Source organism: Emydura macquarii, unplaced genomic scaffold, assembly GCF_026122565.2.
Source record: "Emydura macquarii macquarii isolate MOO-44397 ecotype Brisbane River unplaced genomic scaffold, CSIRO-AGI_Emac_v2 contig_1386, whole genome shotgun sequence".
In the NCBI taxonomy this organism is placed as follows: domain Eukaryota; kingdom Metazoa; phylum Chordata; order Testudines; family Chelidae; genus Emydura; species Emydura macquarii.
The window spans coordinates 1,786,694-1,813,676 of record NW_027131523.1 but is presented as its reverse complement, the minus strand read 5'-3'; the positions used below and the strand labels follow the sequence as shown (position 1 = coordinate 1,813,676).

At 64.7% G+C, this 26,983-nt stretch overlaps 4 protein-coding genes, 1 long non-coding RNA gene and 1 pseudogene across 5 annotated transcripts; 3 read left to right on the top strand and 3 right to left on the bottom strand.

The window, feature by feature from the left end:
• The first annotated feature begins 4,032 nt into the window (after positions 1 to 4,032).
• CCDC120 (coiled-coil domain containing 120) lies at positions 4,033 to 10,756 on the top strand. The gene is given in 10 exon segments (XM_067552337.1): positions 4,033 to 4,135; positions 5,726 to 5,839; positions 6,048 to 6,172; positions 6,590 to 6,694; positions 6,885 to 7,092; positions 7,538 to 7,594; positions 7,787 to 7,964; positions 8,136 to 8,266; positions 8,721 to 9,297; positions 9,928 to 10,756. Coding segments are annotated over 9 exon segments (1,545 nt in total). The 5' UTR covers positions 4,033 to 4,135; positions 5,726 to 5,778; the 3' UTR covers positions 10,031 to 10,756.
• PRAF2 (PRA1 domain family member 2) lies at positions 10,578 to 15,489 on the bottom strand. Its single transcript, XM_067552305.1, has 3 exons — positions 15,288 to 15,489; positions 14,449 to 14,666; positions 10,578 to 13,681 (listed from the first exon to the last, which is right to left on the bottom strand). Exons 1-3 carry the CDS (start codon positions 15,464 to 15,466, stop codon positions 13,542 to 13,544), a joined length of 537 nt encoding a protein of 178 aa, XP_067408406.1. The 5' UTR covers positions 15,467 to 15,489; the 3' UTR covers positions 10,578 to 13,541.
• Positions 14,482 to 17,697, top strand: LOC137155888 (uncharacterized). Its single transcript, XR_010920613.1, has 2 exons — positions 14,482 to 14,645; positions 17,497 to 17,697. It is a non-coding gene; the product is annotated as an uncharacterized lncRNA (long non-coding RNA).
• A 192-nt stretch (positions 17,698 to 17,889) lies between these two features.
• On the bottom strand, positions 17,890 to 20,670 carry PCSK1N (proprotein convertase subtilisin/kexin type 1 inhibitor). The gene is given in 4 exon segments (XM_067552264.1): positions 17,890 to 18,673; positions 18,909 to 19,401; positions 19,404 to 19,425; positions 20,485 to 20,670. Coding segments are annotated over 4 exon segments (831 nt in total). The 5' UTR covers positions 20,545 to 20,670; the 3' UTR covers positions 17,890 to 18,417.
• A 472-nt stretch (positions 20,671 to 21,142) lies between these two features.
• Positions 21,143 to 22,071, bottom strand: LOC137155950 (splicing factor 3A subunit 2-like; annotated as a pseudogene).
• A 64-nt stretch (positions 22,072 to 22,135) lies between these two features.
• On the top strand, positions 22,136 to 26,123 carry LOC137155949 (uncharacterized). The gene is made up of 7 exons (XM_067552426.1): positions 22,136 to 22,141; positions 22,384 to 22,450; positions 23,655 to 23,734; positions 23,931 to 24,042; positions 24,255 to 24,359; positions 24,509 to 24,712; positions 25,162 to 26,123. The coding sequence occupies exons 1-7, from the start codon at positions 22,136 to 22,138 to the stop codon at positions 25,416 to 25,418; spliced, it is 831 nt and encodes a 276-aa protein (XP_067408527.1). The 3' UTR covers positions 25,419 to 26,123.
• The last annotated feature ends 860 nt before the right edge of the window (positions 26,124 to 26,983 follow it).

Below are 26,983 nucleotides of genomic sequence, written 5' to 3'. Positions count from 1 at the left end.
CCCCCCCCTCCCCGCAACCCACCCCTCCATCTTCCGCCTGTTGGCAGCAGGGGGGGTGTGAAACAGGCGGAGGGGGGGTGTAGATCGGGCAGTTTCAGCAGGGAAAGAGGCGGCCTTTGGGATCTGCCTGGATGGATTAAACGGGGGGCTGCTGGAGGGGAGGCGGGGGGGTCCCCCCCTTGCACCCCTGGACTGGCGACTGACACACACAAACAGCGGTTGTGCATCCACTGACCCAGGAAGCAGAACGGCGCATCCCAGAGGCGGACGGTAAGAGAGACCCCCTGGAAAAAAGGTTGTAGGGGGAGTGGGCTGGGCTGGCTCGGGGAGGGGCGGGGGGCAGGGAATGGGGCCCAGGGCCTGTCACCCTGTAGCCCCCGGTTGGGGGATTGGTTGGCTTTGGGGGCGTGTGTGGAGTGGGATCAACTCTCCCCTGGCAGTTGGGGCTGGGTGCTGGGGGGCGCTATGAGGTGGGGGGCTTGGCAGGGGGGTGCCCACCCCCAGCAATCAGTGCCAAGTGCTGGGGGGCACTGTGCTGGGGGGGAACAGGACAGGGGGTGCTCAGCAGGGCTCAGATATCATGTGTTCTTGACCCTGTCCTGTGCGGCTGTTCCCCCCCAGCGGCTCCACCCCAGAGGTGGCTGCATCTCAGCACCCGGTGAGCCCTCCCCACGTGGGGGCGCCGTCTGGGTGTCGGGGCTAGCTGAGATGGCTCAGATCCAAGGGTAACGGGAATTGGAAACAGGGCCATGGGGGAGTCGATGATGTTGCGATGCTAGTGGGTGGCGGGGAGCCAGGACGCCTGGGTTCTCTCCCTGGCTCTGGGAGGGGAGCGAGGCCTGGTGGGTGATCCGGAAGGCTGGGAGCCAGGACGCCTGGGTTCCTGGCTGGCAGAGGTGTATCCGGGCTGCATGGCAGTGACCTACTTTGTGGCGCAGGGGAAGGATGCTGGGGGGATGTACCTGCCCCAGCCATAGAAATCAGTGGGGCTGGCCTGGCCGGGGTCTCTGTCCCAGGGTTGTCTGCTGGGGGAAGGGGGCATTTTAACCCTTGCGGTGCCAGAGAGGAAAGAAACCACCCCCCCATTCAGTGTGCACACACCCGACCAGGCTGCAGGGGCCTGGGCTCTGACTCAGGGATTGTCTCCCTCCCTCTAAGCGGCTTTGGAGTCAGCTGCCTCTGCCGGCACCTGCCAATTCCTTCATCCCAGAGACACCCCCCCACCCTGCACTGAGCCGGGGAGAGAACCCAGGAGTCCTGGCTCCCAGTCCCCCACCCCGCTCTAATCCACCAGACCCCACACCCCCTAGAGCCGGGGAGAGAACCCAGGAGTCCTGGCTGCCTTTGCTAGATGAATCATTCCCAGGCTGGTTGTGCCAGGGCTCTGGAATGCAGGAGGCCCGTCCGACCGGTGCCGCCAGTGTCCGTGTGTCTTTGTGAGCTGTGTGTGGGGGGGAAGCACACTGTGTAACTAGCCGGGGGGCGGGAGTGTGTTGCAACTGCTTCTGGGGTGGGGCAGCTGGGGAACGGCTGCACATAACGTCACCCTGGGCTGGCTGGCCGGGCGCGGAGATGCAGCCACCTCTGGGGCCGGGCAGCTGGGGACCAGCTGCTGAAAGGGAAACACGCAATGGGGTGGGGGTTCCGTTTTCGGTGTGTGTGTGTGTGGGGGGGGGGGGGAGAGACAGCGTCCCAGGCAGTTTCCTTGAGCAGGAAGCCCTGGTGAGTCCAGGGGTGAATTTCACACAATCCTTTTCCGGCGTCAAACCTGCCAGCAAATCTCTGCCCGAGGGGGGGCTGGGATCAGCACTGAGCCTGTGTTATGGGGTGTGTGTGTGTTTGGGACACCAGTTAGGGACACAACAGGGAGACACCAGTAGGGGGCGCTCTCCCCAGGCAGTCTGGGCTGGGTGTTGGGGGGCACAAGGGAGTGGGGGAGCTCTGTCATGGCTGTTGTGTGGGGGGTCAGTTGGGGGGTGCCGTATGGGGAGAAGTAGGGGTGCTGTCATTATAGCTGGGGGGCGCTGGGGGGTTGTGGGAGGCTGTGCCTGGGGAGCTCCACAGGGTGCTGTGGGGCAGGTTCAGTGGGGCTGTGCCGTGGGGAGCTCCAGGGGGAGCTGTGGGGCAGGTTCGGTGGGGCTGTGCCGTGGGGAGCTCCAGGGGGCGCTGTGGGGCAGGTTCGGTGGGGCTGTGCCGTGGGGAGCTCCAGCGCTGTGGGGCAGGTTCAGTGGGGCTGTGCCGTGGGGAGCTCCAGGGGGCGCTGTGGGGCAGGTTCGGTGGGGCTGTGCCGTGGGGAGCTCCAGGGGGCGCTGTGGGGCAGGTTCGGTGGGGCTGTGCCGTGGGGAGCTCCAGGGAGCGCTGTGGGGCAGGTTCGGTGGGGCTGTGCCGTGGGGAGCTCCAGGGGGCGCTGTGGGGCAGGTTCGGTGGGGCTGTGCCGTGGGGAGCTCCAGGGGGCGCTGTGGGGCTGTATGTGGGGTGCACAGGGGATGGCCCCAGGACTCCCCAGGAGGCCTCGGGGAGGGAGTTTCAGTGGGGCTGAGCTGCAGGGCAGCCCCTCCCCCCTCGCTCTCTACCTGCCCGGGCGCGCAGCCAGGAATGCGCGGAATGCGGCGGGGGGGGGCGCAGCGCAACCAGGCCCCGCCGGCCCCCAGCCACGGGGAGGGGGGTCCCAAATACGTCGGGGGGGGGGGTCCCTCGGTCCCGGTGATTGGCGGGGGTTCGGGGCTGCTTAACTCTTGCAGTGCCGGGCCCAGAGGAGGGCGGCTCCAGCCGGACACCTGGGTTCTTCGGGGCCTTTAGAGAGAGAGTGTGTGTGTTGTGTTGGTGTATCATTGTGTGGTGGTGTTAGTGTGTGTTACCCTGTGTGTGTGTGTTGTGTTGGCCTGTCGGAGTTTCCTTGTGTAGGTGTTATGGGGTGTATGTGTTGTGCTGTATTGTTTTGTGTGTTCGTGTGTGTTGTGTTTGTTAGAGAACGTATCACCTTGTGTGGGTGTTATTGTGTGTGTTTTGCGTTGTATTGTTGAGTTAGTGTGTTAGAGTGTTAGAGTGTGTGTTACCTGATGTAGGTGGTAGCACGTGTTGTGTCAGTGTTACCGTGTGTTTCCTTGCATAGGTGTTAGTGTGTTTGTATGTGTTGTGTTGTGTGTTGTTGGTGTATGTTATCTGGTGTAGGTGTTAGCCTGTGTGTGTGCTAGTGTGTGTTGGCTTGGGTATGCATTGTTGTAGTGCATGTTACTCCGTGTATTAGCCTTGTGTGTACGTCACCTTGTACGTCTTATGTTTTGTGTATCTGTGTGTGTCAGGAGAGCTAAGCGTGTATGATCAGTGTGTGTACCAGTGTGTATGCCTCTGTTTGTATTTTGTGTATCATTTGCATGTGCAGATCTGTGTGTAGATCCCCATGTGTGTCACCGATTGTGTGTCACTGCCGTGTGTCGATCCCTGGGTGTGTTGTGTGGCACAGTGATGTGTCATGGATGTTGTGTCCTGATGCAGGTGTCAGTCTGTGTGTATGTTCTGGACAGTGTGTACCTGTGTGTGTAGAGAGCTGTGTGCGTGGCACAGACAGTGTGTACCTGGGTGTGTGTCCTGGGCAGTGAGTACCTGTTAGTGTGTGTATCCTAGTGTGTACCCCAGCTGGTATGTATCCGTGTGTGTGTTCTAGCCAGTGTGTACCTGGCTGTGTGTCAGATACAGTGTGTGTATCTGGCCAGTGTGTGTATCTGTCCATCTGTCCTGGCCAGTGTGTGTATCTGTCTGTCTGTCCTGGCTATTGTGTGTCCCAGGGTGTGTGTATCTGGCCAGTGTATCACAGGTGGTGTGTACCTGGGTGCGTGTCCCAGCCGGTGTGTACCTGTTTGTGTGTGTGTCCCAGGGTGTGTGTAACTGGGTATGTGTGTGTCTCAGGCTGTGTGTACCTGTGTGTGCGTGTGTCTCAGGCTGTGTGTAACTGGGTGTGTGTCCCGGCCGGTGTGTACCTGTTTGTGTGTCACTCCGGCCCGGCCCCGGCGCGCCAGGGGTTAAAGGCGCGGCCCCGCCCCGCCCCCGCCGTGTCCCCGGATCGCGGCACTTCGCTCCCAGCCGCCAGCGGGTCGGTCTTGCGTGGGGGGGGCTCCCCGCGCCCCCAGCCCCCCAGGTGAGTCCTGTCCCCGCCCGCTGCGCTGGGGGGCGGGGCTGGGCTCGGCTCGGGCAGGGGGGGAACGCCCCTTCGGAAAGGGGGGCAAAGGGAAAAGCTCCCCCAAAAATCTCAGTCCCCCCCCCCCGCGCTGGGATCGGCTCCCACGGAGACCCCCCCCCGGGGGCCAGAGCCGCGAACTCGGGTGTTTTCCGCTGGTGGAAGAAAGTTAGCGTGTGTCGGGGCGGGGGGCGGATCTCAGCTCCCCCAGGGTCATGCCGGAGTCACTCCGGATTGCAATGGGGGCAGGACCGGATGCTGATCTCGGTTCCCCAGGCCCTGCCCTCCCCCCCCTCCACAATAAAATAGCCTCTCCCCCCAGCTGGGGCCCCCCGCCATCCCACTCACCTGGGACGGGGCCGCGGGGGACTGGAAGCTTGGGTTCTCTGGGGGGGAGTGGGGCCTAGTGGTTAGAGATGGGGGGCAGGGGCTGGCCGCCAGGACTCCTGGGTTCTCTCCCTGGCTGTGATGTTGGGGGGCCGGAAGCTCCCGTGGGGGGGCAGATGGCGGTGAAGGTGTTAGCAGGAAATCACTGAGATGACGGAGGGGCCTGTCGGGTCCTGCCCAGGGCCCGGCTCGGGCGGGGTGAGGCGCACCCCAGGGCCAGACGGTGACGGAGCGTCTGGGGGTGTCGCAAGGGCTTCTGGTGACACCCCCCCCCCCGCTCTGCCGGTGCCCCTCGCTCCCGACCCGTAGCCTGGTGCCTGCCCAGCCCTGGGGTTCCCCTCCAGCCCCCCAGTGCCCCTCGCTCCCGACCTGCAGCCCCCTGCCCCCCCCCCCAGCTCTGCTGGTGCCCCCCAGCCCAGCCCAGCCCAGCCCGGCAACGGGGCGGGTGACAACAAACACTCCGGGAACGGGAATTCACTGCTGTGGCTTGAAGAATCCTGAGTAACTTGCCAAGGACCCCTCCCCCTCCCGGACACCTGGGTCCCGTTCCCAATCCCCTCCCCCCATCCCTGGCCTGGTGGGGTGGGTGCACGTTGGGGTCCAGGGGGGGCCTGTCTGGGAGGCCTGGACCCCCCCTTTCCCCTCCTGATCTCTCCCACCGACCCTGGGGGGGTGAAGGTGGTCGGGATGCAATTTGGGGGGGGGGTCCCAGGCCCACCTTGGGGGGAGGGGCTGGGAGAGCTGGGGGCCTGGTCCCTTTGTGAGGAGACGGGGGGGGGGCATCCTGCTGCTTTCCTCCTCGGAGGGTCCTGGGGGACCCAGCCCAGATTAAACTGCATGTTCCGGGGGGGAGGAGGTCCAGTGGTTAGAGCGTGGGGGGAGGGGGAGCCAGGACTCCTGGGTTCTCTCCCTGGCCCTGGCCCAGCAGCACTCGGGTCTATGGCGCTTTCCTGCCAGGCCAGAGCCCGGAGACGCCCCCAGGCTGCTGTGGGTCAGCGCAGAGGGGCCCCGGCGGAGCTGTGGGGCGGGAGGTGCAGCTTTTCCTGGCTATGGGGGGACGGGTGTCGGGCAGGGCCCGTCAGGCGCTGTATGGAGGGGGGCGGCCTGGCACGGGGGAGGGACGTCCTGCATCCCCCTCACCCCGTCTCTCTCTGTCTCCCACAGACGTCCGACTCGGGGGGGCTCATGGCTCTGAGGGCAGCCTGACCCCCCCCCCAATGCACCCGCCCGGCATGGAGGTCAAAGGGCAACTCATCACCTCCTCCAGCTACACTTCAAGTAATGACCCCGCCCTGGCCCCGCCCCCTGCCCTGGCCCCGCCCCCACAGATCTCCCCAGTTTACCTTGTCCCCCCACACATATCCCCCCATCTCTGACCCCCCCCCCCGGTCACTCCTCCCGTCTCCCCCACCGCTCCGCCCCCCTGGGGCTGTGACCCCCCCACATCAGCTCTGACCCCCATCTCCTCTGCCCCCCGCCCCCGCAGATGCCCTGGTGCGGGAACCCGCTGCTCAGCTGCGGCTGCAGGAGCTGCTAGAACGGCAGCGAGGCCTGCGGGAGGTGCTGGGGCTGCGCGTCGCCGAGCTGCGCCGGGTGTGTCTGCAGGAGGCCGTGAGTATCCGCCCTCCCGGGCCCCACCGCAGATCCCCAGCCCTGCCTGGGAGCTCATGCAGTGCCCTTGTTAGCTGCATAGCTATAGTAGGCTTTTATCCTTCTCTTCTCCCCCGCCCCAGCGGCAGTAGGCTGTTCTCCCCTTCAGTGCCAAGGGGGATTCGAACCCAGTGTCCCCACTAGATGGGAGAGAGCAATGCCGTAAGCTGCACAGCCGTAGTAGGCTATTATCCTTGTCTCCAGCCCATCAGCGGTAGTAGGTTGTTATCCATCTTCTCTGGCTCTCCCCCCTCACCAGGATTTGAACCCAATGTGCAATCACCCCCCCCCCCAGCCTTAGATCTAATGGAGCAGCGCCGTTCGCTGCATAGTAACAGTAGGCTGTTATCCTAACGCTTGTGGTACCCCTCCCCCCAGGAGCTGACAGGGAAGCTGCCCCCCGAGTACCCGCTGGAGCCGGGGGAGAGACCCCAGCCCATCCGGAGGAGAGCGGTGCCCACCCACCGGGGACCCCGAGCTGAGGTGAGCAGTGGGACTGGGGGCAAAACTGGGGTGGGTGGTGCTGGGGGGAACAGGACAGGGATGGGGGCTGGGGGACTAGAGGGGAGTTGGGAGGGGGGAGGGGTGCCACCAGGGGCTGGGGGAACATTTGGGGAGTCTGGAGGGGACGGGGGGGGGCGCTTTGTCTCTAGCCTTCCTCTCCCCGCCGCAGGCGCTGGCGTGGGAGCTGTGCCGGGAGCTGGCCGTGCAGCGGCAGGTGGTGGAGGCCGCGCGGCGCCTGGCCCTGGCCCCGGAGCTGTCGGACCAGCAGCGGCGCCGGCGCCGGCGAGTCCAGGCCGAGGCAGCCCAGCGCCTGCGCGAGCTGGAGGGGCAGCTGGGGGAGACGCGGGCCCGGCTGGGGGCGCCCCGGGGAGCGCACGGTGAGTGACCCCCAGCTCCCTCCATCCCAGCCCCCCCACACCCCCAATCCTCTGGGCCCCAGACCTCCCACCGTCTCTGAGCCCCCCCGGCCCCATCGGGCACAGACTGAGAACCAGAGCCCCCCAGTGCCCCCCAGCCCCCCATTCTCTCCTAGACACCCCATGCTCCCCCCACTGCCCCCCAGACACTCCCTAGCTCCCTGGACACCCCTGTTCTCCTTCTAGCCCCCTTCTCCCCCAGACTCCTGAGTTCCCTTCTTCTGACCCCCCCAAAACCCCTCTGTCTCCCCTGGGCCCCCAGCCCCCCCCAGCTACTCGCTGCCCCCGCTGCCTTGTGACCCCAACGCACCAGACACTTTCAGGCCGGGGGGGATGTTGCAGAGTTGGGGGGCTGGTGCCGAGGGGTGTGTATCGGGGACTGATCCCCATCTGCCTGCCCCCCCAGATGAGGCGTTCACCCCCGAGAACAGCTCCCTCTCCGAATCAGCCGGTCACGAGAACGGTGAGTGTGGCAGGACGCCTGGGTTCTCTCCCCGGCTCTGGGAGGGGAGTGGGGTCTAGTGGTTAGAGCGGGGGGGGGGGGCTGGGAGCCAGGGGTTGGGGGGGTAGAGTGCGGGGGCTGGGGGGGGCGGGCAGGCGGGCTCGGAAGCCCGGACTCCTGGGTTCCATCCCTTGCCTTGTGTTCTCTCCCCAGACGACCCCCACGGTTTCTACCTGCCCAAGGCCCCCGCGCGCCCCTCGCCCCCCCGCAGCCGGGATCACCTCCGCGCCGTCTCCAGCAGCCCCGACCGCCGGCCCGGCTGGCGGGCGCCCCCCCCCGAGCTGTGTGGGGGGGCTACCAGCCGCCGCAGCTCGCTAGCCAGCCCCACCAGGTGGGTACAGGCCGGTCCATCCCCTCCGTCCCCCGTCACTCCCTGCACCCCACTCCTTCCCCACCTCCCCTGGACTTGGCTGGTCCCCCCCCTCCCCGGACCTCCCGGGGCCCTGTGGGTCTCCCCTGCCCCCCCCCCCAGCTGGTCTCAGGTTTCGTTTGCTTCCCGCAGCCCGAACCGGACCCTGCCCCGCAGCGTCTCCAGCTTCGAGGGCCGGAGCGTCCCAGCCACCCCGGTTCTGACCCGCAACGTCTGCAGCGGCAGCCAGAACTTCAGGTAGCGGAGCCCCCCTGCTGCCCCACGCCCTGCCCCACAGCGCGCCCCAGTGCCTGACCCCGATTGTCACAGGAGAGCGCCCCTGCTGGCCCCACGCCCTGCCCCACGGCGCCCGCCGGACCACCTCATTGCACGCTCCCCAGCGCCCCCCCGTGTCTGGCCCTGATTGCCAGGGGAGCGCGCCCCCTGTCCACCCCACGGCGACCCCCCAGCACCTGGACAGATTGCCAGGAGAGAGCACGCCCTGCCCAGCCCCCCTGACCCTCCTCACTGCCCGCCCCACGGTGCCCCCCAGCACCTAGCCAGATAGCCGTGGGAGAGTGCCCCCTGCGCCCATCTACCTCCCTGCCCCAGGGTGCCCCCCCCCGCGCCTGACCCCGATTTGAACTGGGGGGCTGTGTTGGAGGTCGGGGGGCTGAATTTGGGTTCCCTGCCCTCACTAACCCCCCTTTCTGCCCCCCCAGGCCGGATGCCCCCCAGCCGCCCGCCAGTGGTCCGGGAGCCAGGACTCCCAGCTCGGTCCCCCCAGCCGTGACCCCAGCGCCGACCGGGACCCACCCCCCTTCGCCGCCCGCACCCACCGCAGCAACAGCTCGGAGGCCCTGATCGAGCGGGGGGGCCCCCCCGAGGACCCCCCCTTCCGCGGCCCCCCCCGGCCCCCCTACGCCGAGATCCTCCTGGACTATTACCTGGAGCGCCAGTGCTGGCCGGGGGGGGACCACCTGTCACGCCGCGATGCCCCCCCGCCCCCCGGCTGGGGATACCCCGAGAGCCCCCTGCCGCGCCGGGTGGGGCGTGCCAAGTCCTGCGGGCCTCCACCCCAGAGCCAGCCGCCGCCCCCCGCCCCCCAGCACCCACCCCGGGCCGTCCACAAGGCCCTGGCCCTGGAGGGGCTCCGGAACTGGTACCTGCGCAACGCCGGGGGGGCGGGGGCTGCCCCGCCCCGGGACAGGAGGGGGCCCCCCACCCGCGGCTGGCCTGACCCCCACCCCTGGCCGGAGACGGGGGGCTACCTACCCCACTCGCTGAGCTACGCCGGGCAGCCGCTGCAGGGCAGGTACGGGCGTCGGGGGGGCTGGCAGTCCTGAGACCCCCCCATTATCTCCCCTAGGGCGGGCACGAGCATGGGGGGGCGCTGGCAGCCCTGAGACGCCCCCCCCAGACTTCCCTCTCCCCTCTTATCCCCCCCAGGGTGGGCACGGGTGTTGGGGGGGCCTGGAATCTCTGTGACCCCCCCCCAGAACACCCTGGGAGAGGTGTGGACGCTGGGACCCCCCCTTTAGGCTGAGGACCTAGGGACCAACCCCCGCCCTCCAGTTGCCCCCCCCCCATTGCTGCCCTGCAGGAGACGTGCCCCAGCCGGGGGCGGGGGTCTGTTGGGGGGTGTGTGTGGGGGGGGGGGCTTAGGCATCTCTTTCTTGGGGGTCAGCCCCCTGGGTAATGGATTGACACCTGCCCAGGCTGTGCTGGGGAAGGGACCCAGGCGTCCGGAGGGGGGAGAAGGAAGGACCCAGGTGTCCGGGGAGGGTGACGATCTGCTGTGACTTCATCCTCCTCCTCCTCTCTGGCTAATCTCTCTCTTCTCTCCCCGCACCCTCTGTCTGTCTCTCTTCCTCCCTCCCTCCCTCCCTCCCCCCCCCCCATCTGTCTGTCTGTCTGTCTGTCTCTCTCTGAATCTGTCCAGCAGACCCTTTGCTGACCTCCTGTACCCGGACGGGCCTGGCACCCCCTCCTCTGGCCTTGGGCCCCCCCTGGACGTGGAGAGACATCCCCCAGGGACGCTTGTCTGACCCCCGGGGGAGCACAAGGGGTTAATCTCTCGGGGGGGCTCCCCTGCTGGACAGGGGGGACGTGGCATCAGTCAGGTTGGACTGGGGCAGAGGCCCCCGCCCCAGGCAGTGTGGGGCACGGATCCCCCAGCCCCTTCCCCTAGGGGGTGGGACACACTTACAGTAACCCCAATCTCCCCTGCATTTGGGGGGCGGGGCAGGGCCTGGCTGGGGAAGCTGTGACCTCCTGAAACCCCCTTATCACAGGCACTAACCGGCCCCCCAAGCGCCCTCCCCCTTCTAAAAGTCCAGACAGGCACCCCCCGTCCAGCCCCCTTCCCCATGCACCCCCACCATATTCTCCCCCCCTCCCTGTACCTAGACAGATCCTGCCCCCCATCATCCAGCACCCCATCCCCTCCAGTGACCCCCCCCAAGCTCCTGGTTGCTCCTACTGCACCCCCCAAAAAATCCCCACCCCCTTCCTGTCTGGCTCCTTTAGGAAACAAACTCAGACTCGACATTCCGGAAAGTCACTTCCCCCCCCACACACACTGGATTTTATTGGGGGGGGGGGGTGACTCTACCTCCCAAGTCCGTTTCCCCCCCACCCTCCGAGCGAGAGCGCAGCCTGTGGGTCTCGGCTCGGCCCCTGGCCCGGGGGGGCCGGCGCGGGGATTTCTTTCTCGAATGTCAAAGCGGTCACTGTGCAGAACGAGGTTTGTACAATACAGAGCACAACGGCGAGGCTGTGGCGTGGTGGCTTGGGGGGGGGGGGGCGTGAGTGGAGCCTGGGTTATTGTTGGGGGGGGGGGGGAGTGCGTTTCCCATCCTGCTGGTTGGGGAGAAACGCCCCAAAATGTGACGCTTGCCAGGATGTGGGGAGCGCCTGAGCCGGTCGCTTGCAGAGGTGTCAACTGTCCCGGGGGGAGGGGGACACGCTGCCTGCGCCTGAGCCGCTCGCTGGGCGAGGGCTGAGCTGCCCGGGGCGTAACCGATCCCTGCCTGGGTCTGCCGAGAGCCTGTGCCGGTCGCTCGCAGAGGTCTGAACTGTCCCGGGTGGAACCCAGGCTGCGAGCGCATCAGCCACTCGCTGCCTCTCAAGGGCGCGTTAAAGGTCCCGTCCCAGCAGGGGGTACTGCGTGTCAGGAGGGGGCCTGGCCCTGCTCCCCAACCAGCAGATTACCAGGGGATCCCATTGCTGCCACCAATGCCTCTGCCCATGCCCTGCTGGGAGCCCAATATGTTGCCTTGCTGCTGGTGCCTCTCGCCCCTATGCCAATTATTTTGTAGGGGCACAAAGCCTATTGCCTGGGAGCCGACACGTACACGTGAAATGCCCGCTGGTTTCCCACTCCTCGGGGGTGGGGGGTTGCCACGATCATATCCCCATCCCCCCATGGCCCCCCTAAATGACTGTGTGCCACATGGCAGATTTCCCCCGGGGGGAGGAGGTGCGCCGCAGGTGGGGAAAAACTAGCAGGGACGTGTGGCTGGGGGTTGGTGGGGTGCACATCGTAGGGTTACTAGAGAAATTCAGGGGGTATTATGGGGGTGCAGAGATTCACAGAGGGGTGCATCACGGGGGGAGGGGAACATGAGGGCTCTGACATACCCCAGGGGGAGGACATGGCCAGTGAGGAATTAAAAAAAAAAAACGGGGGAAAAGGTTTCTAAGGGTTCTTCTTGATTTGTTTCCTTGACTAAATCGAAAAGGGATGGAATGGAAAACCTGGAAAAACACCCGGGGCCCAATCCAAAACTGGGCAGAAAAATCCACCAAAGATGTGGGGATTTCCCCCCCCTCTCCCCAAACCAGAGAAAAATCTACTAAACCAGGGAAGAAATGGGGAGGGAATCCATATTTAAAACCTCAGTTAAAAATAAATCCTTGGAGAACAATCCAATTTTTAAACAAGATTTCCCCACATTTAATGGGGTACGGTCAGCCTCTGACCCTCCTGTATAACACAGCAGGCTTTCCCCTCATCCCCTGGCTCTATACTGAACTCTACTAGAACCTGAGGGGAAATCATGAGGCAAGGAGTTCCACAGATGAACATAAAAACAGTGCTTCCTTGGCTCAGTTATTTCTCGTATCAGACCGGCCAAGTGTGATCAGCCAATCTGACCTCCTGTCTCACACAGGCCAGAGAACGGCCCCCAAAGAATCCCTAGAGCAGATCTTTAAATTCGGCTGGATTACCTTCTAGCGTCTGTGGAGTTCCTGACATAAACCAAACATGGGAGGGAATGAAAAATTAGGGACAAGCCCCCACCTGGGGGGTAAAACAAAAGAAAAACTGGAATTTTTCCAGGTTTTTCAGGTGATTTATTCTTTGTTCTTCCAGGGCTTTCCAGGTTTGGGGGGATTTCTCCAGGGTATTTTCTCTCCCAATAAACCTGTGCGTGCGCCCCTCCTCCCCAAGCTGCGCAAGCGTTTATAGCAAGAAATGGCACAGAAGTTTTATTATAATAGTTGTTTTTGCTCCACAAAAAGAGAGCAGGAGTTGTGGATAAATACACAGCGAGTCCAATGCAGCATCCCACTGAATCCTCAGTGCCCTCTTAAGGTCCCTCTGCCAGCACCCCTAACCCTCCTGAGTACAGCCCCTTGCGCCTTTCTTTGTTGTATAAACATGGTATTTAGGTAGGGCCTACACAAATAGACCTAGGGGGAGCAGGGATGCCTAGACTCACACCCCCAGCCCCGAGGAAAGTCTTTGCACTATGGTGCCTGGTCCTGTAGCATAGCTTCCACCCTGATGTCCTGTGGCAGGGAGTTCCACAGGCCAACTAGAGTAGGACGAGTTAGGTCATTTCTCTCTCTGTTCCCAACAACCTCCCTTGATTTAAAAATTGTCCCTGATTGAGAATCCACCACAGCCCTGGGTGATCGGTTCTGCTAGTTAAGTCCCACCGCGGTTAAATATTTACGTCTTTTTTCCAGTCAGAATTTGTCTAACTTCAACGTCCAGGTGGTGGACGGTTTAGACTTTTTCAGTCGGGTAGATTGCAGAGCCTGGTATTGAATGTTTGTTCCCCCTGGAGGTATGTCTAGCACGGGGTCAAGTCACCCCTTTACCTTCCCCTGGGTTAAGCTAACAGACGGAGCTCCTGGAGTCCGAGCTGTTCAAGTGTCGAATTTTAATGATGACAGCTGTTGATTCCTGCTAAATTGGTTGGGTGCCTGGGCGGAATCCTGTGGCAGGTAGTTCCACAGGTTAACTACAGCCCGCTCGCCCGTGCTAAACTCGCCGGCCCCCTGGGCCAAATCACCTGGCAAGTCATTCCACCGCTGATGCCCCCCGCTAAACTATCGGGGCCCCTGTATCAAATCATGTGGCGGGTAGTTCCATGGGTCAACCGTAGCTCATTCCCCGCCCCTATTCCAAACTCAAAGGCCCTGGCTCGAATCAGAGGGACGCTGCATCTGCCCAGTAGCGCGTGCACACGGATATGAGTGGTAAAGCGCAGGCTTGAGGCAACGGTGAGGGGCTGGGGGGGAAAGGGAGGGGGGGCATCTCGCTCCTTAAGAACCAGCTTCTTGTTCCTGGCCCAAAGCCTCGAGCAGCAGCCCCATGGGCGTCCTCTTCAGCCCGATGCTCTCAATCTTGTTCTCGATTTTGTTCTTGAGGTTGCGGAGGCGAAAGGAGGCGTGGATCAGAATCACTGCGGGCGGGGGGGGGGAGCGAGAAAGGGGGGAGGCTAGAGGGGCTGAAACGGCCCCAGCCCCCCAGCCAAGGTCTTGCGACAAAGCAAGCCTGGAAGTCAAAAGCCCCTTCGCCGCCGGCAGGCCGGGATGCTACGGCGAGAACGCACCCGGCATGCAACCCTGCAGCGAGCGCCGGCGGCTGCAAAAGATGCCACCGTGCCGCTAAAACGCCCGCCGCCTCTGCGCGCATGGAGGCTGCAGCTGAAATGCGACCGCCCCTTGCCAGGGGCTTCCCCGGGGCAGCACCTGCACGCCCGGCGCAGCCCCCACCCCAGAGCACAGCCCCTGCAGGCATGGACACCGCGGCTGGGATGCCCCGCAGCTGCCCCCACCCGCAGCACAGAGACCACAGGACACAGGCCGCCTGCGAGCTCGCCTCGGAAACGCGCCTGCCGCCCCCCGGGCAGGGGCCGCACGCCCGGATCTGGGAGAGCGAAGCAGCTGCCAGGCACCCCTCGCCCCCCCCCCATGCACACACGGCCCACTGATCTGACGCTCCCAGCCCATGCAATCTGCACCCCTGCTCGCCCCCCGTCTATCCACCCCATGCCCCATCCACCCTGCCCCACGTCCTCTGAGCTACCCCGCCCCACAGCACTCCGTGGCCTACTTCACCCCATAGACCCCCATCAGCCCTGCTGCACGCTACCCTGCCCCCACCCCATACCCCACCTTGCCCCCTGCTCCTGCCCCCCCCCCATCCCATTCCCTCCTCCCCACTCACCGGAGATGGGCAGGGCGACTGTCAGCAGGAAGACGCCCGAGGAGCCCAGCAGGGACACCAGGCCATAGGCACCCCCCAGCATGGCCAGGAAGCTGCCGCCGGGGTAGCCGCGCCGGAAGCGCCGAATCGGGGCCTTGTTCTCAGCCGCCCAGACGAAGGCCACAAAGATGAGGGTGACGGTGGAGCCGGACAGCAAGGTTTGCAGGGGGCGGAAGTACCTGCGGGGGGGGAGAGGGCGGCGTGAGAACCCAGGAGTCCGGGCGCCTACATCTCGCAGTGGCCCCCCACCCACGGCATACAGGGGGGCTGGGACAATCTGTAGAGCGTGGGGGGCCCTGAGAGCCATTGAACCGAACGGTCAACTCTGTGCATGATGGAAACCACTGCAAGCCGGGGGGTGTGGCTGGGAGCTCCCCCCGCACCCCTAGTTCCAGCGCCTATGCTTCCATGGACCCCCTGGAGCACAGACCCCCGGCACGGACCCACACCCCTTGCACAGAGCATGCACGGACCCCCCCACACCTCGTATCCCCCCCACGGAGCATGCACGGACCCCCACCCCTTGCATAGAGCAGGCACGGACCCCCCCACACCTCGTATCCCCCCCCCGGAGCATGCACGGCCCCCACCCCTTGCATAGAGCAGGCACGGACCCCCCCACACCTCGTATCCCCCCCCCCGGAGCATGCACGGCCCCCCACCCCTTGCATAGAGCAGGCCCGGCTTCCCTCCCCCTCTCTCGGCTCTCCCCCCGAGCAGGCCCGGTTCTCACCACCCGCGGAGCATGCACGGCCCCCCACCCGTTGCACAGCCCAGGCCGGCCCCCCCGCCGGGCTCACCCCCCCAGCAGCAGCGCCAGCCCCAGCCCCAGCCCGTAGTTGCTCTGGTAGTAGAGCAGGTTGTTGATGACTCGGTGCTTCCAGCGCTGCGGGTCGCGCGGGTCCGGGGCCGCCAGGCGCGCGGGGCCCAGCAGGAAATCGGCCAGCGGGCGCAGCGGGGGCGGCCGCACCTCGGACATCTTCGGCGCCGGCCAGAGCCCGGCGGCGGCTGGGGTGGGACTACAGCTCCCGGCATGCACCGCGATGCCCCGCCCGCCCGCCGCCGGGCCCGCCCGCCGCGGGGCCGCCTGGGAAATGGAGTCAGGACGCCTGGGTTCTCCTCCCCCCCCCCCCCCCCCGGCTCTGGGAGGAGAGTGGGGGCTAGTGGTTAGAGCGGGGGCAGGGCGGGAACCAGGACTCCTGGGTTCTCTCCCCAGCTCCTGGTACCATCCCAAGCAGGATTCTCCCCCCTTGTTCTCACCTAATTGTTCTGCATCTCTTGCTCCTGCCCCATGGGGGGGGGGCATGTCCCTGCTGCCCCCCTGCTGGAGGGGCCGAGCCAGGCTCCGTGTGTTGCGGAAGCCGGCGGTTGTGTGGGGTGGCAGGGGATGGGGAGGCGTTCGGCAGTGAGATGTGCGGGGGCGGGGTTGTCTGTTGTGGGGGTGCGGTTATGTGTGGGGCAGGGGCAGGGTCCCCCCCCCCACACTCCCACCCAGCTCTCCAGAGCGAGGGAGCGCAGCAGCCGTGATGGACGAGTGCAGCCCGGCGTGGACCCAGGCAGCTGCATCACCCCCCCCCACATCCCCCAGCCCGGGGTCTGGGACGGAGGGAACGCCGCAGGACCAGCGGAGGAGAGCGAAGGCCGCCTCTCCAGGCAGGTCCACCAGGGAGCGAAACAGGGCGCGGAGAGGATGAATGCAGCCTGGTCCGCCCCCCGTCGTCCCCCCCCACACACACACTGGAGCGATAGAAGGACTCAGGTCGCTGGGTGGACGAGTACGAAGGAATGAGGGAATGAGACAGGCCCAGTGGAGGAGGAGGAGGAGGAGGAGGAGGAGGAATGAATCGTCCCCGGCAGAGGAGACGTGTGGGAGGAGGGTCACGGATCCCCAGGCCCGGAGCTCTCGCATGGCCCTGGCCCAGACCCCTGCCGTGCGCCAGCCCCCTGGGGGTCCCCCCTCTCTCTGGGGTGAGCCCCTCGGCTTCCCCGCCCCCTGGGCCCGAACCTCGGAGCCGGCAGGACTCAGACCCCCCCCTCCGGGCGCGTCGCACCGTGAGACCCCCGCAGCAAGTCTGCCTGGACCGGAGCCCGGAGCGAGACTCGCACCCCTCAGAGGGAGCAATGCCACCCCCCCGCCCGGCCCGACTTCCTTAATCTGGAGTGACTCCCAGCCGGCCGTGTGAACGCAGGCGGGCTCCGCAGGCATCTGGACACAGCGTAGAGTGGCCTGATGTCATGTAGAGCACGGAAAGTTACAGCCGAGCCCCTCGGGGTCGGTCCCGATCCCAGACCCCCCCCCACGCCGCTAGTCCCGGTCCAGAAGCGTCTCCCCTGTCTCCAACTGCCCCCACTTACCAACCCCCCCGACCCCTCCCCAGCCCTTTGTCCTCCAGCCGGTCACCCCGGCAGGCTGCCTGCACCCGGGTCGTTTGTTGCTATGTGGGAGATTTGGGGGGTTGTGGGGGGGTTCATAAGTCCCTTGAAGCCCCCACTGCCCCCCCCAAACCTCCCACTGTGCTGGACAGAGCACCCTAAACCTTCTAGGGCCCCCCATGGAGCCCCACTGAACCCCCCCACAGACTCCAGAACCCCCTAGGCCCCTGAGCCCCCCACTGCTCCCTCCACTCCCCCACGGAGTCCATCCTCCCCCCCCCCTGCAGGGCCCCTCGCTGTGTCCCTCCACCCAGCAGCAGGGCTCTGGAGCAGCAGGGAGGCGGTCTCCTGGCAACAGCCAATGGGAGGCGAGGATGCAGCTGGCTTCCTAGGAGGGCAGGGAGATGGTGAATGCTGGGCCCTCACTGAGCCATAATGGGCAGAGGCTGTCTCCCCTCCTCTCCGCAGTGCTGACCCCACCCCCCAGGCTCAGAAGGGGGGGGCTGGCTGGACGGAGGGGACCCCAATACCTGACCCACCAGACTCAGAAGGGAGGCCTGGCTGGATGGAGGGGACCCCAATACCTGACCCCCCTTTTCACAGTTTCTCTTTCTCACACACTTGTCTCTTGTTCAGGGTCACCCCCTCCAGGACCCTGTTCGGGGCTGATGACGGATGGACCCAAGCCCCACAGGGGCACCCCCGAGATTTCCCACCAAGGCCCCCCTCTTTGCCGTCCAGACGCCACCACCGTGGCTCATCCGTCTTCGACCTCGTCTCGGCTTCCTCATGCGGCCCCCGAATCTGGAATAAAAGAATTGAGTTTCTGTCCAAATTCTCCCGCCTCCCGTGTCTCTGTCCAGAGTGGAGCAGCCCCCTGCCGAGCCCCCTGACCTGCCCCACGGCGCCCCCCCCCAGCATCCGGCCCTGCCTGCCAGGGGAGAGCACCCCCTATCGAGCCCCCTGCCCTGCCCCACGGCGCCCCGTATCCCAGGCAGGGCGCGCACACAAAGACCACCACTCAGCCTGTACATCAAAATACCCAACGAGCTTTTATTTCGTTAGTTAATTAATCAACACCAGACAAACAGACAATGGGGGGGGGGGAGCAGTTACTGAATGCACTGAGAGAAGCAGGGTGGACCCAGGAGGACAAAGTGGGGGGGGACAGAGCTAGGCTAGCAGCTGGATGGGGAGGCTCAGATCTGGGGGGTCAGAGCCCTGGGAACAATAGGGGGCTCGGAGCTGGGATATTGGGGGGCAGAGCCCAGGGGGGTGACTAAGGGTCTTGAAGCATGTTGGGGGCAAGTGGTGACCCCAATGGGGGGCAGTTGGCTTGTGCAGGAGAGACGTGGGGCCCAGGGATAAGCTGGCCTGAGGCGGAAGGGGTCATGGAGGGGCAGAGATTGGGGGGCTATAAGCCAGGCAGCCCCCCCCATACCCACAGGCCCACTACATTCAGCTACAGCTTCAGAGACAGGCAGGGGAGGGGAGACCATAAGTCCCCTCCCCCACCGCTTTAGTGCTCCCTGGGCCCTCGAGGGGTGGGGGTCCCCATTACTCAGGCAGGTACCTCAGCAGAGGCTCCCCCCCATACGCCCCTCTCTGGCCCCCCCCATTCTCCTCCTCTTCCTCGGTCCTCTTGGCCCGCTGCAGCTGGGGTGCCCCCACTTCGGGGCCTCCCCCGTCGGCCCCCAGCCGTTTCACACGCAGCAGAGTGGGGGCGTCTTCCTCCAGCCCCCGGCGCAGCCGTCTGGGGTGGCGGGGGGGTCGCGTCTCACCACCCCCCGAGAGGATCCGGCCCACCAGGTACCTGCAAGTCAGAGGAAAAACAGCTAGAACCCAGGTGTCCGGGATCCCAGCCCCAGCCCCCGCTCTACCCACTAGACCCCACTCCCCTCCCAGAGCTGGGGAGAGAACCCAGGTGTCCTGGGACCCCTACTGGGGCCCAGGGCCTTTCCCCTCTAGGGGGCGCCGGCCCCCATCCCGACCCAAAGCAGGGAACCGGCAGGCTCAGTGGGGCGGGGAACGGGGCCCGGGCCCGGCACCTCAGCATCTCGGCATCCATCTCCCCAGCGTCCTCTTCGCCCGGCTCGTCCTGGCGGTTCTCGTACCCCCCACCCGTCCGGTAGCGGCTCAGCGGGGCCGGAGCCCGGGGTCTTGGGGGGGCAGCCACCCCGGTCTCGTCATAATCGGGGTACGGGGCACCCCTGGCCTGGTCCCACAGCTGCAGGAGGGTGGCCAGGGGGACCGATTCCTGGAGGAGGCGCTGGAGAGCCAGGGTGGCCTGGGTCCCGTCCTGTCTCCACCGGCCACCGGTGGCCGCCTCCTGGAGCCAGGGAGCACCCCCCGGCTCGTCCTCCCGCCACCGGTCTAGGGGGGGTGCCCCCAGCCGCTCCAGCGCCTGGGCCAGCAGCTCGTCCTGGGCCAGCGACCCCGGCCGGGGGTAGTAGACCTCATTGGCCAGCCCCATCTCCCCCTCGTAGGGAGCCCCCCGCAGGTCCCGTCGGAAACGCCGGGGGGCCGAGTCGTGGGGCAGCGCCCCCGGGGGCCGGCGGAAAGAGCCTGTGGGGAAGACACAGAGAGAGGCGGAGGGGTGAATGGACAGGACCCAGGCATCCTGGGTACTAGATTCGCCCCCATTCCCAGAGAACCCAGGAGTCCTGGCTCTCCCCCTCCCCCCCCGCTCTAACCACTAGACCCTACTCCCCTCCCAGAGCCCGGAGTCCTGCTCCTTTCAGCATTGGACAGCTCCCCACCTTTTCCAGCGAATGTGGGGGGTGTTTCAGTGGGGGGGGGCAGGCCAGGGAGATGTGGGGGAGGGGCATCTCTGCAGCGATCCCCCCCCCCACCACTTGTGTTTGTGGCAGCCGGGATCCGCAGGCTGAGTCACCAGAAGCGCTGGGGGGGGGGGGGCACTGACTCGGGAGGGGGGAGGCTGGCAGGTGGCTCTGGGGGAGATGGGGAGGGGCTGGTGGGGGGGGGGTTCTGCCCACCCGGCCCCCCCCCCAGCCATCACGGGCAGCCCATTGTGTGTGGCTGGCGGGGCCCCTTCTGGTTCTTTCTCTCTGCCCCCCTCTTCCCCCCACCGCCGGCTCTGTCTGTGTCCGTCTGTCGGGGCTCCTGGCTCCCCGCCGCTGCTGAAATGCAGCTGCTTCTGGGGCGGACTGTCACAGAACCCCCCGCCCCCCTCAAATACCCTCCTGTCCCCACCCCCCAATACCTCCACCCCCTCTCATCTCCCCGCCCCTTACAGCCCCCAAACACCCCCTAACCTGCCCCCCATACACCCTCAGACCCCCCCACATCCCTTATCCCCCCCACAGCCGCCACCTCGAGCCCCCCAACGCTGCCGTCTGGACTTGGGGGGGAGATGACCCAGAGTAGCCCCCCCCCCAGAACTTCCTGCCTTGGGGGGCGGGTCTGGGCCTCAGTAGGAGTGGGGCAGCCCCAGAGATGCGGCCATCAGCCGACCCCTCCCCCCATCCGGAGACTCCCCTGGCTCCAGGGACAACCCCGCCCCCCGGGAGACCATAACCGGGGGGAGAAGGGACTCGGGGTCCGCGCCGGGCGATGGGGGGGCGCAGGGGGGCAGGGCCCGGGGGTCCCGGGTCCCCTCTCTACCTTCCCGGCGGCGGGACCCAGCGCGCAGAGCAGGGCGGCCAACATCAGGGTCGGAGCCATCGCGCCGAGACCGGACCGGGCCGGGCCGAACCGAACCGAACCGAACCGCGGCAGGGGGGAGCCACGGACCAGCGCAGGGAGCAGCCGCTGCAGCGAAACCAGCCCCGCCCCAAACCCGGCCCGCCCCGGATCCATCCCCCCCCCCCGCAGCAACACCCCCTCCCAGCGTGCCCCTGGCATCCTGCCCCCCTGCAGGGGCTGCGGGCCGGGAGTGGGGGGCACCGGCAGAGCTGGGGGGGGCTCTTGGTCTCCCCCCCATAGTTAGTTAATTTCTGCTTCCGGCAGTATCCGTTGCCATGGAGACGTAATGACTCATTTATGATGGGGGGGGGGAGGAGCACGATGGGGTGAGACCCCAGGCGACCGGTGCGGCTAGGAATATCGGGTGGGGTGAGCCCTGGTCTGCCCTGGCGGATGAATTAGTCCTGGCGGAATCCATGAGCCCCCGTTTCTTTTCTGCCTCCCTTCACAACCCACTCCCCAGCCCCTACCATCAGCTGCCGAGCTGATGGAGTCCAGGGCAGCACTGGGATGCAGCCAGCTCTGGGGCAGAGCAGACTGAGGGACAGCTGCGCACAACACCACATGGGCCTGGTGCTCAGATGCAGCCACTTCTGGGGCGGAGCAGCTGAGCACCAGACCCTGGGCAGTAGGAAGAGGGTTGGGATGTCACACCTTCCCCCCCACCCTCCCCGGCCAGGCTCTCTCCCAGCATTCGAATTTCAGCCAGAGCAGGACAGAGCGAGTGTGTGAGATAGACGGACGGACGGACGGAATGTGTGGGGCAGGAGAGATCTATAGATAATCTGGGGAGGGATGGATGGAGAGAGGGGTGTCTGGGGATGGATAGGTGGGGAGGGGTGGATGGATGGAGGGGAGTGTGTGCAGACAGATGGACAGGTGGATGGATGGATGAGTGTAGCGGATGGATGGATGGGTGGATGGATGTGTGTAGCGGATGGATGGATGGGTGTAGGTGGATGGATGGATGTGTGTAGCGGATGGATGGGTGTAGGCGGATGGGTGGATGGATGGAGGGGTGTAGGCGGATGGATGGATGTGTGTAGTGGATGGGTGTAGGCGGATGGATGGATGGATGGATGGATGAAGGGGTGTAGGTGGATGGATGGATGGGTGTAGTGGATGGGTGTAGGCGGATGGGTGGATGGATGGAGGGGTGTAGGCGGATGGATGGATGTGTGTAGTGGATGGGTGTAGGCGGATGGATGGATGGATGGATGGATGAAGGGGTGTAGGTGGATGGATGGATGGGTGTAGTGGATGGGTGTAGGCGGATGGATGGGTGTCGGGATAGGTGGGTGGGTGGATAGAGGGGTGTATGCAGATGGATGGATGTGTGTAGTGGATGGGTGTAGGTGGATGGATGGATGGATGGAGGGGTGTAGGCGGATGGATGGATGTGTGTAGTGGATGGATGGATGGATGGGTGTAGTGGATGGGTGTAGGCAGATAGATGGGTGTCTTGGGATAGGTGGGTGGGTGGATAGAGGGGTGTATGCAGATGGATGGATGTGTGTAGTGGATGGGTGTAGGTGGATGGATGGATGGATGGAGGGGTGTAGGCGGATGGATGGATGTGTGTAGTGGATGGATGGATGGATGGGTGTAGTGGATGGGTGTAGGCAGATGGATGGGTGTCTGGCGATAGGTGGGTGGGTGGATAGAGGGGTGTATGCAGATGGATGGACAGATGGGGATGGAGTGTATGTGGATGGATGGGTGGATGGATGGACGGAGGGGTGTATGCGGACAGACGGATGGATGGGGTGTATGCGGATGGACGGATGGATGGATGGATAGAGGGGTGTATGCGGACAGAAGGACGGATGGACAGACGATGAAGAGCAGCCCCCGCCCCACCCCCCGAGTGCTGTTGTACTCTCAGGTAAGAGGGGATCCGGGGGGGCAGGCTGTGTGACAGTGGGGGGGAGTCCTTAGGGTTGTGTGTGTGCATATCATGGTTGGTGGTGTGTAGTTGTTGTCCGTGTTGTGTGCATGTAGCGTGTGTGTCTGTGTGTACACATCTTGCTGTGTGCGCATTTGTGGCTGTGATCGTGGATGTGTATCTCAGCCTGTGCTGTTGCGTATCTGTCTTGCTGTGTGTTGTTGTGTATGTGTGTTGTATGTATATTTAGCTCAGTGTATGTTGTGTATCTATCTTGGTGCATGTTGGGGTGTGTGCTCGTGTGTGTGTTGTGTGTCTATTTCGGTATACGTTGGGGTGTGCATGCACATTTCGGTGTGTGTTGTTCTATCTTGGTGTGTATTATGGTTTCTGTTGTTATGTGTCATCCTGGTGAGTGTTTTGTGTGTGTATCGTGGTGTGTGTTGTTGTGTGTCTATCGGGATGGTCTTGTGTGTGTTGCTGTACATGCAGCCCCAGCATCTTGCCTCAGTTTCCCTGGACCCAGCCACAAACCCAGCACCCCCTTGCAGGGACGGGCTGGCTCGGGGGGTCTGGGAACGTGGCCCGGGGCCTGTCCCCTCAAGGGGGTGCCAGCTCCCATTTGGCCCCCGGGCAGGGACAGCTGGCCCGGGGGGGCGGGAATGGGACAGAGGGTTGTTCCCCCACACAGCTGGGGTAGAACCCAGGCGTCCTGGCCCCCCCACCCGCTCCAGCCCTGTTTACCTTCCTGTCCCTGGGAGCTGCTTATCTTCAACCCCCCTGTGGGGCGGGAGATTAATGGGCCTGTTATTTCCGCCTCTGCTGCCCTCCACTTTGAACCCAGGCGTCCGGGAGGGGGGAATCAGGAAACCAAGGCCCAGCAGTTGCCTCACCTCTGACCCCCCCACACTTTTCATCTCCTGCCATCCCCAATACCTGCTGTGCTTGGAGCTCCCCCTCCCCCCAGCCACACAGAGCAGGACTCCTGGGTTTTCTCCCCGCCCCTGGGAGGGGAGTGGGGTCTAGTGGTTAGAGCAGGGGGGCGGGGGGGCCAGGACTCCTGGGTTCTCTCCCCGGCTCTGGGAGGAGGGCGGTGCGTCTAGCGAAGTGGGAAAAATGCTTTAGTGTGAGAGCATGAAATGAAACCCAGGAGTCCGGGGTCCCCCGCTGACCACCAGACCCCCCCTTTCCCATTTGCTCCCAGGGAGGGGTCGCTCTGATGTGTCCGGTCAGCTGAACCCAGTCACTGGCTCCCTTCCCACCTTCCACTCACCCAGCCAGAAGGTAGGAGCCAAAACCCAGCAGAGGCCCGAGGCCGGGAGAGCAGAGGGGCTGTGGGTCGGGATTGAGGGGCACCAGCAGAGCTGAGGGTGAGGGGCAGGGCTGGGGGCACAGAGGGCTGCGTGTGGGGGTTGAAGGGCACCAGCAGAGCTGCGGAGGGTGAGTTTTCTAACCATTACACCTGTGGTTCCTACCTCAGGTCCTTGATGTCTGGCTGCAGCCCAGCCCCCCCAATGGGAGGGACAGTTGTGGGGCGGATGTGCTATCGAAGAGCGGCTCAGGAGACACCCATAGAGTGCCCTCGACTCCGAGTAAGTGCACAGTCTCATTACAGTTCCTCAGGGCAGAACCATGATGATTTGTGTGGTACCGAGATTGCAGCCACCTCTGGGGTGGGGCAGCTGGGGAACAGCCGCATATAACGTTGCCTGGCGCTGAGAGGCGGCCACCTCTGGGGTGGGGCAGCTGGAAACAGCCACACAACAATGGAGTTGAGGAGTTGACAGTGTTTGTTCACTCCCAGGAGTTGTGGATTCTGTCAGCCGGAGATCTCTGCCCGGGGAAGATGTTCATCCCACCAACGAGACCTCTCTAGTTCTACCCCAGACCACTGAGAAAGCAGGAAGAGGTAAGAGGCAGCAGGGTCCAGTGGCTGGGAGCCAGGACTCCTGGGTTCTATCCTGGCTTTGGGAGAGGAGTGGGGTCTAGTGGTTAGAGCAGAGGGGGTTGGGAGCCAGGACACCTGGGTTCTATCTCTGCTTCCCCCTCTGCTTCCAGACTCCACACTCCAGCCCTTGGGCTGCCCTGTAGTCACCCGCTGCCCCGAGCGATGGAGGGACAAGGCTCCGCTCTCCAGGCCCCCGCCACCCCCGCGGGCTCCGGCCCCGCTGGGGAAGCAGCGTCTGAGCTCCACTTCCTCCGTCTGCACCCACCGGAGCTGCAAATCCACAGCTTCCCACATCCAGGAGGTGGCTGGGGATGGTGAGTGCGGGGCTGGGCTGGCCGGGGGCTGTGGGTCAGGAGCGAGGGGCGCCGCCAGAGCTGGGGGGCAGGGGGAAGGAAAACCCAGGGTTGAGTTCTGGTTGCTGGTTTCGCCCAGCGCTGGGGGAATTCAGGACCCGCCCCGGGCGCCCCTGGCAGCTCGTTAATCCAGTTATTATTATGGCCATCTCCGCCCAGAGAGAAAAACAAATACCCCAGCAGGGGGCGGGCTGGGAGCCAGGACTCCTGGGTTCTGTCCCTGGCTCTGGGAGGGGGAGGAGGGTCTAGTGGTTAGAGCAGGGGGGGCTGAGAGCCAGGACTCCTGGGTTCTCTCCCTGGCTCTGGGAGGGGGAGTGGGGTCCAGTGGTTAGAGCTGGGGGGCTGGGAGCCAGGACTCCTGGGTTCTCTCCTCACCTTCGCTAACCCTCTGTCCCTTTTCTCCCCCCCAGACTGCTGCGCTCACTGCGCCCTGGCCTGCCTGTTCTGCGAGTTCCTGGCTCTGTGCTCCCTGGCGCTGGACGGCCTGGGCTGCGGGGCGCTGTGCCTGGCGGGAGGGTGCTGCACCGGGGGGGAACCCCCCGGTCAGGAGTGCTGGGGGGGCAGCTGCCTGTGCGGCGGGGGGGGCGGGATCCTTCAGGACTGCTGCGACTCCGCAGACTGCCTGGAGATCTGCCTGGAGTGCTGCTCCATCTGCTTCCCCGCCTGACCCGGGGGCTGGGGCTGGGGCTGAGCCCCCTGCCCTGACGCTGTCTGGCCCACTCCTAGCCCTGGCTCGGGGGCCTGTCAGCACCCCTCCCTGCCCCACGCCAGCTGGTGATGTCATTGGACGGACAAGCCACACCCCCCATGGAGGGTGATGTCACCCAGTGGCCCAAGCCACACCCCCGTGTATTATGTCATTCAGTGGGAGAAGAGCTATTGGCTGCTCAGGGGGATCCCCTCATAAAGCAACAAGCCCCGCCCCTCTGAGTGGGACCTCATCGGAGAAGGCAAGCCACGACCCCCCATTTGTGGTGATGTCATTGAGGGGAAGAGGCCACGCCCCCCATGTGTGGTGATGTTGCGGAATGGAGCAAGTCGCACCCCACCCACTGTGATGCCGTCCAAGGGGCCGCCAAGGAGTCTGGTCAGAGTGACACCAAACCAAATGGCAGGAAGCCACGCCCCATTCGGTGTGACATCATATGCAGTGATGTCATCGAATGCCGAGCCCCTCTTGCTCTGCTGTGATGTCATCACATGGACTCGGGTGTCATGAGGGGGAGGGGGGTAACCCTGTGGACGTGGACGCCCTCCTGTTTTGGCTGGTTCCCGTTCCTGGCCCTTCTGCACCTCAGGGCATGAGAGCTGCAGCTCTGCCTTGCCCCTCACTCCTGACCCCCCGCCCCTGCTAGCCCAGCCGTGACCAGCCCCCATCCGTCCCCTCACTCTGCCCCCCTGCCCCTGCTAGCCCAGCCGTGACCAGCCCCCGTCCCGCTCTGCCATGCCCCTCACTCCTGACCCCCCACCCCTGCTTGCCCAGCCCTGGGCTGCCCCCCCGGCTCGTTTCTGAGCTGCCGAACGGTGGGGGCCGTGTCTCCCCGGGCCTTGTTCCGATGCAATTGCGGGATGATTGGGGCTGGGGGTCGATCCCCTCTGGCGAGCTGGAGGCTTTGTTGGGATCCCCAGTGCGGGTCCTGGGACTACCCGTCTCGCCCCCACGGAGGCAGGAGGACACCGTGGGCCCCGAAGCTGGAACACTGCCAGGCCTCAAAGAGCAACCGGCAAAGAGGGAGCCCCCCCCCACATGTTCATTCTCTTTTAAATAAATCGCATGAGCTGTTTATGCCGACCTCGTGTGTTGTTTTGTTTTGGTTTTTGGGGGGCGGGGGAGGGGGGGGGGCTGGATTACAACTCCCAGCATGCACCGCTCCCGATTGTCCCTCCACTCAGCTAGCAATTCCTGCAATTGGCACTCCAGGACGCTGAACTACAAACCCCAGCATGCACTGCATCTTTATCCCCCAACTACAAATCCCAGCATGCACTGTGCCTTACCTTCCCCACCCCCAGGGAACTACAAATCCCAGCATGCACTGTGCCTTCTCCACAAATCCCCATGCCTGTGCCTTCTCCTCCACCCCCAGAGAACTACAAATCCCAACACGCACCACGCCTTTTCCTCCCAGCATACACTGCATGTCCCCCCCCTTCCAGGACTGCCAATCCCAGCATGCATTGCTGTTGCTAGTGTCCCCGGAAGCACTACTGTCTGTATCCCAGCATGCACCG

Excerpts from the sequence above, each read along its gene's own strand:
- PRAF2 (XM_067552305.1), bottom strand. The coding sequence starts at position 15,466 with ATGTCCGAGGTGCGGCCGCCCCCGCTGCGCCCGCTGGCCGATTTCCTG. Across the intron at positions 14,667-15,287 it reads CTGGCGCTGCTGCTGGGGGG|GTACTTCCGCCCCCTGCAAA; the intron begins GTGAGCCCGGCG and ends CCCCCCCCGCAG. Across the intron at positions 13,682-14,448 it reads AGTCGCCCTGCCCATCTCCG|TGATTCTGATCCACGCCTCC; the intron begins GTGAGTGGGGAG and ends CCCCGCCCGCAG.
- LOC137155949 (XM_067552426.1), top strand. Across the intron at positions 24,360-24,508 it reads CACTGAGAAAGCAGGAAGAG|ACTCCACACTCCAGCCCTTG; the intron begins GTAAGAGGCAGC and ends CTCTGCTTCCAG. Across the intron at positions 24,713-25,161 it reads CCAGGAGGTGGCTGGGGATG|ACTGCTGCGCTCACTGCGCC; the intron begins GTGAGTGCGGGG and ends TCTCCCCCCCAG.